A 12,213-nucleotide genomic window follows, 5' to 3' on the forward strand; every position below is an offset into this window, starting at 1 on the left:
AAAAAAAAAAGCATGCGGAAAACAATAAAACCAGAAGTAGGCACCAAACCAAAAAAAACCAGGTTGCCTTGTGGAAACAGTGGAGGTTGTGTATTTCGTAATTATCTGTACATGCAAATTCAGGCAAAACCAGAAACGCTGCCTTAAGTCAGAGTCCTTCAAGATCTTCCCTGCCCACCCTCTCTGTTGCCAGTTTTATTTTGACAGTAGCTATACTGGTGTCTTACATTATTTAATAACGATTGTGTGTATTAATTTTAAAATGGAAACCCAAATTCAGATTCTGGTAGTAGGCAAGCAGCCTAAACTGGTTAGGAATGCTTCACCTACAGATCTGGAAATTTCAATTTTAGCCAGTTCCTGAGAATGCCCTAGCATTCTGCAGTGTCAAAGAGAACTCCACTCGGATTTGCACTGCTCAGACCAGGGAATCTTCAGAGAAACACTGGGAAAGCAGCCAGAATCCAAGTCAACACTCAGAAGTGCTTTCTCTACAACATCACTAAGTTTTTGACGTGTTTCCTTTAATGAAGTGATTAAAATACTACTTCAAAGTAACAAAAAAAACACAGAAATAAAAATTTTACGATAGTATTTCATTGCCTTAAACTATGCTGTGTACATGCTGAGAGCTCCAGGGACTCCACATTTGTTTTTCCATGTTCCGAAGGGATCTTCATTTTGCACAACCTCCTACATTTACAAAGTACGGCCTTGTACAACAGAAATGTGGAAAACATAGGATTATTAAATTTTACACTTTGAAATCAAATCTGTGGAATGCAAAACTAAACTGCCCAGCATGTGTAGTAGAAACATGTGACTAATATTGTGCAATTCGGCTGCCTCATTTTATAAAAGTGGCAGCGTTAGTTAGAAATCCCTGCTTTTGTTTATTCTCGCCAAGGGCCACAGGAAACGGATTTTAATTTTCGTTTTGAAGAAAACTGGACACAAAAATTGGCAGACATCCAGCATCTTTCGACAGAAGCTTGGATGAGACAAATTTCCATGATTTCTAAAATGAATTGCTTTCCTTTTAAAATAAATACAACGCAGTTGACATGTTTCATTGATCTAGCTTTTGAAAAAAAAATCTTTTAAGTAAACAAAGGCTTGACGTGTCCGCTGTGGCAGGAAACCACTGGCTATAGGTAGGAAGAGAGAGTCCTTTCTGCTCACTGGGTCTGGTAGCCTGCCATGCCAAATCCTGCTTGGTTGGTTATCACACTGGGACTTTGACCTTGTGCAGGCTGGACTCCATAGTTAGCACCCATCCATGCAGCAGTGGACGGTGTCTGGCTGCAAGAAGACAGAAAACATTGATGAGAATAGGCAACACAACACAACTGGGATTATGTAGTGAATAAGAAATAATAGAAACAGAAGGGACCACAGGCCTTCTCTGTGCTGTGCCTGTAAGACCACTGCTATAATGTAGATGACATGCGTTGAATAATTATGAGCCTAAGAGATACCAGTTTTTGAAATGCTTATGTACTGTCACTTAAGTCATTTAAATGTAAGAGAGGCTGCAGCATTGAACACACTACTTTTATCTTTTGAGTACATGAAACAGAGTGATACAGCATGGAAACGGACCCTTCAGTCCAACTTGTCCATGCCAACCAAGTTTCACAAACTGAACTAGTCTCATTGTCCCATGTCCCTCTAAACCTTTCTTATTTATGTACCTATCCAAATATGTTTTTAACATTGTAACCGTACCTGCTTCCACCACTTCCTCTGGCAATTCATTCCACACACGAGCCACCCTGGGTGTCAAAAAGCTGCCCCTCAGCTCTCTTTTAAATCTTTCTCTTCTCACCTTAAAAATATTCCCCCAGTTCCCATGCCAACCGTAGTGCCAAAGTAAAGAAATCCCACCTGCCTGCTCCTGGCCCATTTGCCCCCAAACCTTTCCTATTCTTGTACTCGTCCGAATGTCTTTTAAATGTTGTAACTGTGCTCGCATCCACCACTTCCTCTGGAAGTTAATTCCACACATGAACCACTGTGTAAAAAAAAATAGCGCCTTGTGTCTTTTTTAAAATCTCTCTCCTCTCACCTTAAAAATATACACCCTAGTCTTGTAATCCCCATACCCCAGGGAAAAGACACCTATCATTAACCTGATCTATACTCCTTATGGTTTTATAAGCCCCTATCTTCAGAAGATTGCAGTAGAATGCTGTTTATATAAAACAGTCTTTTTTTTTGAAGGCACTGTCAATTACACAAAGTTTAGGGCATGCGTCTGGGTGACAGAAGCACGGAAAAGGTATAGCATAAAGAAGCCATTCAGCCCACCATGCCTCTGCTGGTCGGAAGTAAAAATTAGCTGCTCATTCTGATCCAGCACCTGGTTCATAGCCTTGCAGGTTCTACCGCTTCAGATACAGATCCAGGACTGTTTAACGCGATCTGGGGGCTTCTGCTTCCACTACCAAACTGGACGGCAAATTCAAAACACAAACCTTCAGGGGATATGGCTCTCCTCATTTCCTATCTAACTGTTCTGCCTATGGCCTTCAACCCATACCACTGGTGAGTGCTCTCTCACTCCTCGCAGTAACAAGCCCCCCCTTATCCAAGCACCTTATTATTTTGGACACTCATAAGTCATCATCCCTCAGCCTCCTCTGTTCAAAGAACAATGATCCTGGCCTTTCCAGCCCTGGCAACATTCTTACAAATCTCCTCTGCACACTCTCCATCAATAATGCATAAAAACACCACTCTGGTCAACAGTTTAAAGCAAATCAAAGCTCCGATTAGATTTTATTCTTTGGGCAGTCTTCAGGGCACATAGTAACTCAGATGTCTGTGCACAAGAAGCTATCACTGTAGGCATCAGGAAAGTCACACTGAAACCAGGAGTCATGCGCATAGCCAATTCTCTCTCAAACCAAAGAAGAACACAGCTCCTGAAAACTACTCCCCTGCAATGCTGTTAACAGGTGGGTTGATAAATACACAAGAATCCACATTAATAGATAGAACAAGAATGACAAAAATTGCCATACTCCACTCTGAATCCTTGTTGGTTCCAGGCTTGTCCATAAACTCCATAAGGAGGCATCTGCCAGCCATTGGGCATATATTGGCCGAACTGTTGAGTATTTCCATACCACTGGCCAAACTGGCTCCAAGGCTGGGCGTAACCCATCTGATTTTGCTGAAAGACAAAACAAAGGAAGAGGGGTTGTCAGAGATGTATGAGGATTATATTTTCTTTAAGTTGCTCACAGTAATACACTCGACTCCCAGCTGCCTATGAAACGGCCGAACTGCTAAGTAACTGACTAGATGGATGCAGTGGTTCAAGAAGGGTACCTTTCCAAGGCCCAGCCACAAACGCATGCCCACGTCACATAAAAGAGATTTTAAAGACTTCTTGCAGTAATGATGCTGCTTGAATGCCTGTGGTGCACAACTGAAACAAACAAAACAATGCCTCATTTGACCTTTCCCCATTTTCATTCTATTTCCATCATGACATCATTCAGACTTGTTTGGCTCCTGATCAGTTGAACATCAGTTCCAATGCAAGGTTTCCAGCCCTCAAGCTCGAGGAATAGATCATTAACTTGAAAGTGCAGCTGTAGGAACCAGTTCAACGTTTCGGTGACAAGGTCTGCTTGACAAGATAACTCGTGTATGGCCCAAACAAGTGGTGCCGCCCAAAACAAGTTTACCTTCGGTTGAAAATGTTACCTTTCAAAAATGCGGAGTGCTTAAATCGCACTATTATTGTCTCTCAAGATTTCCAAAAACACACCCAAATAAGAAAATAGTGGAAACAGCTATCCCTTTTTTGTCACATCAAGCATTCAGACAAAATTTGGGGGGTGGGGGGTGAACAAAACCTGATTCCTGTCAAACTTTACCTGCTGAAATTGGCCCATTCCATCGGGTGTTTCTTTGCCCCAGTAGCACTTGACGATATGTCCTTCTATGGTGGTTCCATTGACTGAGACGATAGCGTGTGCAGCACTTTCATGCGATGAGAAGCTAAGAAAGCACACAGCAAAAATTATTACAGGGCAAGAATTACTTCCAGGCAACAATTACTGCAGATTGAGTTTCACTCTCGGGACACAGGGAGCCATAATAAGCACGATACCGGCACAAAGCAGCCACTAAGAAAAAAGACACGTCAAATTTCAACAATAGACTGAGAAATGGACTTTGAATTTGTTTGGCAATTAACTGCCTGATTCTGGACATCTGACCAGCTTTTATGATACTTCCTTTGAGCTTTCCTTCCTACGTTATGACAAACCACTGTGTCTCTCCTTAGCAAGTGCAGAATTATTCCTCTCTCATTCACTACCCCCTTAATTGGACTTTCACAGGAGCCAGATTTAAGGCATCCTGAAAATTATCAGATGTTGAGGCTCCTTGACATATTGGTAAAAGCTGGTCACGCTTCCAGTGTTAGGCAACATACACCAAACAAAGAAACAGCTACTTTCACCCAATTCATTCACAATGCCTTGACTCTGATGGACTTCAGTTCATCAGTGACAGCTCCTCCCTAAATTATGGCCTTCTCTCCTGACATTAACTTCCTCCACAAATTAATTCTTAAAAAAGGAAACTGTCTTTAACTTTCCAACTAGCAAACACGAGAGCCTAGCTTTTCAAACCGCATAATCTGCCTTTAAATCACTGCAGTTTGGTTTTAAGGTAGAGTCAACAGCAGTTTGCCAAGATAACGATATGGTCCGAGAAGACAAATGTCTGAATCACTGTCAATTTCCATGCTTTAGAAATTAGTTGTGCCTACTTGCAGAACACTCTAAAAATGCTTCAACCAATGCATTAACCAGTAATACGAATGCAATTGGTGGCATTCGTATCTGACACAGAAATGTTCCTGTATCTTATGTCACTAATCTGTTCAAGTAGCAGATCTGGTTGGCAAAAAAAAAATTCACTGCTAAAAATTCTTCCAACATATAACATAAGCAAAACATTGTCTGGATTCAGTGATATACAGACAACACTCATTCAAAGCTACCAATTCTTTTTGCTATACCTATATTTAATTTAGATGTGAATTGAAATTAGTCAACAGTACAAAGACATCAGAAGGCTCAAAAAGAAGTCTTCAAAACAGACGAAATCCATTCTTTCCATTCAGGTTGTCCACCACAGAATTTCTTGGACATAAGCAGTGAATAAATATTTGCAGGAAGTATTTTCCAGGAAATTACAAGGAAGCTTTTCAGCCAATGCAACAGCTGTCATTTATAAAATTCAGCAATTAAAAACTGACAACTTGTAGAAGCTGAATAGGTCTGAGATTTTAAAAGTTTGTGCCAAGGAACCAGCAAGATGATGAGTCACCACTGGAATAGTGATTACACTGCTAAACTAACCCAAATGCTCACAGTATAAACCTAACATAATATGCAGGGTAACACGATTGTGTCGTCGTCTCCGTACCTTTTCTAATGACCCACTTGGACTGTTACAGGCAACCGCATTTTATTTCATTAGGAGCTCGCCTGATGAGTTAAGTGCAGTGCAAGCTTGGTAGTGAAGTAAACAAGCCAAGTACCGTTCTACAGGGTCAAAGTTCCCATTCAATGCTGCTTGAAGGGCACTCGTTAATGGTCTCAAAATCCTGTTCCCATCCAGAATCTGTGACACATCCGTTACAGGAATTATACGAGTTAATATACTCTCACAGACCCAAGAAGAGCCTTTAGTATGATGAAACATTGCAAAGCACTTCACAGCACCATTATCAAGATATGGTGTTTAGCCCCAGAAGTAAACACGAAGGCAGATGTTCACAATCTTGACCAGAGGTCAGTTTTAATAAATAGCTCAAATGTGGTAAGGAGACAGAAAGGCGAAGTCGTTTAGATTTCAAGACCTATTCAAGGTCTTCAATTCAAGATTCAATGAATTCAAGACCTCTGAACTTTTAACAGCTGTGTCATTGGCAGAGTAATTTAAATTAGCAGTGAGAAGAATTCAGAACTGGATGCGTGTAGCTGCATTGGAAGACTGCAGATTACAGAGCTGGGAAATGAGAGGTCATGAAGGGATCTGAAAAGGAGGATGAGAATTTGGAAGCACAAGCTTGCTTAACCAGAAATCAATGCATCAAAAGGCACGTTGAGGGTGACAGGAACAGATGAGTTGAAGCAGATGTGGAGTCAGATGAAGTAATAAGTGCAAAGAGGGGTCCAGAGAGACTGTACAAACGTGGTCATTAGCTAATCAGGGGGCAGTTTCAGGGGCACATCAAGATAGACACTGACTTTGTAAACAGTCTAGTTTAATCCCAGTTAGTCACTCAGGAGAGGGCAGATTGGTTGCTTCCAGAACAGGAAGTGTGGAGGGAATGGCAAACAAACAAATGCCTCAATATTTAGTAGGGAGGAAATTTATGCTTGTTCATTAGATCAGACAAGCAGCCTTACAATTTAGTGATGACTAAATTGCAGCAGTGATGGAAACTCAACTGAAAGCTTTCATATGTAGTGTCATGACAATGTGGGTATGGATCTGGCAACTGACACTACATTCAAGATCTGAAGAGAGGACAACAGAGATCCCATGGAACCACTAAGACGCAAGAACTCTGTATCCTGTCCAACACTCCTCCCTCTAACATTAAAGCTGAGTGAATTGATTTCACCCAAAATTAAATCGCACCACTGTTTGTCTTGGCTTTCTGTCCTCAAACCAAATGATGTGGTGGCACAGTGATGTCACTTTAAAGCAATTCACATCACATGACACATTTTGGGAGATCTCACAATGTGCAACAGAAACCCAAATGTGTTTGCTCCCCTTAAACAGCTACAGAGGTTCTCAGTTCATTCTCAGAGATTGAAAATCAATTCAAAGACAAACTGTTCAAAGGCTGAAACATACCGTACAAATGAATATCCTTTCTCAGGAAACACTCTGATCTCCATGATCTGTCCAAAGGGCGAAAATGTCTGGCGCATAAGTTGCTCTAAAAGACAGATATTAATTTTAAATGTAATTCTTGACCATCAACTTTTAAAATTTTCATTCATGGGATGTAAGCATTGCCAGTTGGATGAGCAATAGTGCCAGTCCCTAGTTGCCCCTTGAAAAGATAGCAGTTAGCTGCCTTAGTGAACCCTGGCAGTCCGTTAGGGAGGGAGGGAGTTCCAGGATCTGCTGCCCTTATGCTTCTCAACAGTAGTGGTCATGGGTTTGGAAGGAGCTATCGTAAGAACCTTGGTGAACTGCCGCAGTGCATTCTGTTGTGGTACAGACTGCTGCTACTGCTGAGCTGCAGTGGTGGGATTCAATGCTTGTGGATGTGGTCCCAATTTAGCAGGTTGCTTGGCTCTGAACAGTTTCAATCTAATTTTATGTTGTTGGAGCTGCATTCATCAAAACAAGTGGAGAGTACTCCATCATACCACTGACTTGCACAAATGCTAAGTTACTGGCTGCAGGATTCAGAGTCTCAGGCCTACTTCTGAAGCAGGAGTGTTGATATGGCTGGTCCAATCAGCTTCCAGCCAACGGTAACTCCCAGGATGTTGACAATGGGGAGCTCAGAAAATGTACTGTAATTGAATGCTGTGGGTCAATGGTTAGGCTCTCTCTCGTTAGATATGGTCATCATCGGGCACTTATCAGCCCAGACCTGGATAATGTCCAGGTTTTGAAGCATTTAGATATGGACTATTTTAGTATGAGAGATATCACAAATGGTGTTGAACATTATGGAATCATCACACATCTGATTTTATGATGGAGAAAGGATCATTGATGAAGGATCTGAAGGTGGCTGAGGATACTACCCTGAGAAATTCCTACAGGGATGTCCTGTCGCTGCGATGACTGATCTCTAACAATCACAGCCATCTTCCCCGTGCCAGGTAATGACACTGAGTGGAGAATTCATCCGATAACCATTTTCCCTAAATAAAAACTGAAAGAATTGCGGATGCTGTAAATCAGGAACAAAAACAAAGCTGCTGGAAAAGCTCAGCAGGTCTGGCAGCATCTGTGAAGGAAAAAACAGAGTTAACATTTCAGGTCTGGTGACTCAGAGGAATGGTCATCGGACCTGAAACGTTAACTCTTTTCTTCCTTCACAGATGCTCCCAAACTTGCCGAACTTCCCCAGCAGCTTTGTTTTTGTTCCATTTTCCCTATTTTTGCTGGACTTCTTTATGCCAGAGACAGTCTCCTCTCGCACTTCCAACTTGCTTCCACAGCAGGTTAAGGTCTTGAGATTAATGCGCATTAATAACATATATAATAGGTTACAGGCATCCCAAAAGCATACTGTGTTGATAACTAGTCAAATACATACATGATTTATTACTGTAGATACATAACAGTTGATGATTTTCTGTGAAAGCAGAACATTCATACAAAATAATTTGGAGCTTGCTTCTAAACATGAAATCTTGCAATATTTATCAGCATGGATTTGAGATTTACTGCTTTAGGGAATAATAGCAGCAACTTATGATTTCACAGGATCATAGGAATCACTACAGTGCGGAAACAGGCCATTCAGCCCATCAAGCTAATCATTATGCTGCCGTTCTGAATAATTATTTCAATGATAAATGCTTGTTTGCTTGGCATTGCTACACAGCCATCGATTTGCCTTTGCTCCAAAGAATGGATTTTGTGGCTGCTGTTGTCTAAGTAAGTATGGTGGACTGTAACTTTCAGAGTCCAATCACGCAACATAATGTGAACACTGGCCATTTTGGACACCAAACAGCTCTCTCTGTCCTTGCTACCTCTAGAGTGAGCACCTCCAAAATAAAGCTGTTTGAGGTTTTGCCCTATCCAACACAAGGAGCCACTGATGTATCTAACACAGCTAAGATATCAAATTCTTCCGATTTTACCTCTGGAAGTTAAATTCCTATCTCGAAAAATCAATAGCTGCCAAAAAAAAAAGTGGTCTTAATTCCACGCATTTAAGTTAAAATTGAAAAACATTGTCCGAAGACATGAAGGGCAAAATTTTTACACTTCGCATGTTTAATAAGCTTCCTCAGGAAGTGGTGGATGTGGGTACAATTACAATGTTTAAAAGACATTTGGGTAAGTACATGAACAGGAAAAGGTTTGGAGGGAGATGGACTAGCAGCAGGCAGGTGGGACGAATTTAGTTTGGGATTATGGTTGGCACAGATTGGTTAGACCGAAGGGTCTGTTTCCGTGCTGTGTGACTCTATGATTCTATGACTCTAAGTCTGCAGTGACCCTCCAAAAAGGATCCCACCTAAATCCACAGCCCATCTCTATCCCTGTAACCCTACATTTCCCTTGGCTAATCTACCCAACCCGTACATCCCTAGACAATGTGGCAATTTAGCACGGTCAATCCACCTAGCCTGCACATCTTTGGCCTGGGAGAGGAAACCTGTGCAGACACAGGGGAGAAAGTACAAACTCCACAAAAATAGTCACCAGAGGGTGGAATCGAACTGGAGGAGTGTCTGGCGCAGTGAAGCAGCAGAGTTAACCACTGAGCCACCCCACCCTGTTTCAAGTCTAAGGGTGGAAAACTTCAAGAGGTCAGTTAGACAATATGCTGGATACTAGCCATTTCCTCCAGGGACTTGAGGTTGAGTCACCAGCTCAAAGTTACTTGATGCAAGCTTTCCACGTTTCATTTCCTCGAGGGCTTATCGCTTACAGTATTTGAACCAGCCCCAAATGACACAGGCAGTTTGGGCATCTGGAAAGACTGGTTATCAGCCTCAAAATGCCTGATGGGGTTGAGAGTGCGAGCGAATTTCAGAAGCGGGTAGCAGCAGGTTTATCCTGTGTCACACTAAAGAGCGAAGAGAGTTAACTTGATAACCCATTCCTGATTTGGAGCTGACATTTGAAGTTTCACAGAGGCACCAGTACCACTCAGCCTTATTAACTAACAAAATAAAACTGGCAAGCAACAAATGAGTCATCTGAAATAAAATGATTTAGCAGCAACTGTCAGAAGGTACAAGTCACTGAAAATTTTTAAACAAGTGGCTGCTGACAGTAGTTCAGGAAATATAATAAAATGTGTTGTTAGTGCTAGATGAAAACCTTAATGAGTAAAAGCATTTCAAAAGGAACTGCACTGATTAATTGAGTAGATGAGGAAATGACAGACATTTTTAACACTGATAAAAGCACAGAACTGCACACAGACCAGAAATTTGCCAGTGCTCAAACCGATGGGCGCAAATGTACAGAAATGGAAATTGCACCATTACTTCAAGAATAAAACTGGATCTTTTTTGCTTTTCAAATACAGCACCCTGCTGCTCAGTTAGCATTTCCTAGCCTGCATGGACGCAGATGGGTGAAATGCACATCATTTGCAAGAATAAAAGACCTCTTCAAGCAGCAGGCAATCTTACCATCACTGCAACTTCTCCCCACTATAGCCACAGCATGAAAACATAGATTTCAGATACTGAGTATTTACCTGTAAGTCCAACTGCTATGCCACCACAATAGACGGTACAATTGCTGGGACTGGACTGATTTACAACTTCCTCATAGGAGAGCTGTTTGGTATTTGCTGCAGAAGGGCAAAGAGAGTGTATAAGTCAAGCAAATTTGTTAAAAAGCTGCAGTGTCAAAGAGCGGAAGATTTTGAATATAGTATCTTTGCTTCTGAAAAATCTCATTCACCAAATTAGCCTGCAAAGGAGGAAACATTGGCATTTCACATGTCTGCCATCACCATTTCATCCATGAAAATGACCAAGCCCATAATTTACCCTATGGCATGCATTAAACAGAATTCACATATATGCCCTTATGGTTAGAACTTAGCGACTGAGTAAACTACATTATCAGGGCAGGTCAGACATTCACTGTCCTCACATTCTAGACTGGAAAACTCTTATTTTCTAACCTTACACAAAACCTGCAAGTTGCTGGATCTCCAACATGTTGCTTACTGAACTTACGCTCTGATGTACTCTTTGGGGCAGGGGGCTTGCGGGTTGCCCAGTTTGTTCGGATCTGTCTCCCTCCAAGCCACTGCCCTCCCATCTGTTGAATGGCATTTTCAGCATCCTGCAATTAAATGCAATGAGAGAGAAACAAAGCTTCAGTAACTGGACAAAACCATCAAAATTTTCACCACAAAAGACTTTTGGCAATTCACATTAGTAGGTGCTCTACTCATCACCACTGTTCTAATAACCTATGCAATGGGCTAAGCCCAACCAAAAGCCTCATATATTCACCCATCATAAGCCTCCTGCATTTGCCCAAATGTGACATGCCGCCACTGCTCTGCATCTCCAAAAATAGGGGTCTTTCTAACGTCTAAACTGCAAGTGCTTCACAGAGCTGAGAAAGTGCATAATCAGAAAGCAACCTTTGGCAAGAGGGATGCTGAGAACAAGTTCAATGTGTTAGGCTTTCGTTAGTCTTTGAAAGGGATGGAACGACTGACCCAAACATCTACCAAATAGGCAATTTTAAAAAAAATTGTTGAATGCTCTGTTGCTGAAAATGAAGTCAGAGAGGGAATGGAGTGCCAAAGGTGAAATGTTGGAAGGATGTTTGGGTGCATAAGAAGGAAGTGAGGGTTTCTTTAAGGTGTCATTGTTGAAGGCAAGAACCACTTGACATTCAGTGTGGTTTGTATGTGTTTCTTTGTTTAGCTCACAAACAGGGTTGTTGTTGGCTCCTTCGACAAATTATACATTCAGGATTTATCGAAGTGCTCATCTGCTGCTAAAGTGACTGCTCTCATTTCTGTCCAGTAACTGATCCAGTGTGGGCATTGACCGACTTACCCACTTATTGTAGAAGGACACAAAGCCATACCCTTTGGATTTTCCAGTTGCCAAGTCTTTGACCACTCTAGCATCGCTGGAAACACAAATAAATAAAATATAATAAATAAACAGGCTTCTTGTCAGAATAAGGTGACTGTAAAGAATAAAAAGACAAGAACCACACACGCGCGCGCACACACACTGCTTATTGTCAACTCATCACGTCTCACCTTTGATATAGGGACCACTTATTGCAAGAGTGCCATATTCTACAAAGCACCTTTCTCCTTCGCCACTATACAATGTACTATGTCTTCACTTGCTAGTTCACTACATCTTGATTTGCTCATTCATTTAAAACAGCATTGTTAACTTTAATGTGGTAAACATGCAAACTGTAGCTGAGCTGGCTAATGTTCTTACAGAATTTTTTTTTAAAAGC

The 12,213-nt window shown here is 41.5% G+C and overlaps 1 protein-coding gene across 1 annotated transcript in view; it reads right to left on the minus strand.

Moving 5' to 3' along the window:
- Window positions 1–581: 581 nt before the first annotated feature.
- The window catches only part of tia1 (TIA1 cytotoxic granule-associated RNA binding protein), a 35,144-nt gene continuing 23,512 nt past the window's right edge, over window positions 582–12,213 (minus strand). The window contains exons 6-12 of the mRNA XM_048522735.2: window positions 11,790–11,865; window positions 10,950–11,058; window positions 10,460–10,555; window positions 6,901–6,985; window positions 3,891–4,014; window positions 3,027–3,178; window positions 582–1,302 (exon numbers count right to left, since the gene is read on the minus strand). Of these exons, the coding sequence (XP_048378692.1) occupies window positions 1,179–1,302; window positions 3,027–3,178; window positions 3,891–4,014; window positions 6,901–6,985; window positions 10,460–10,555; window positions 10,950–11,058; window positions 11,790–11,865 (766 nt within the window). The 3' untranslated portion in view covers window positions 582–1,178. The remainder of the gene's footprint in view (window positions 1,303–3,026; window positions 3,179–3,890; window positions 4,015–6,900; window positions 6,986–10,459; window positions 10,556–10,949; window positions 11,059–11,789; window positions 11,866–12,213) is intronic.

Source organism: Stegostoma tigrinum, chromosome 40, assembly GCF_030684315.1.
Source record: "Stegostoma tigrinum isolate sSteTig4 chromosome 40, sSteTig4.hap1, whole genome shotgun sequence".
NCBI classification, from domain to species: domain Eukaryota; kingdom Metazoa; phylum Chordata; class Chondrichthyes; order Orectolobiformes; family Stegostomatidae; genus Stegostoma; species Stegostoma tigrinum.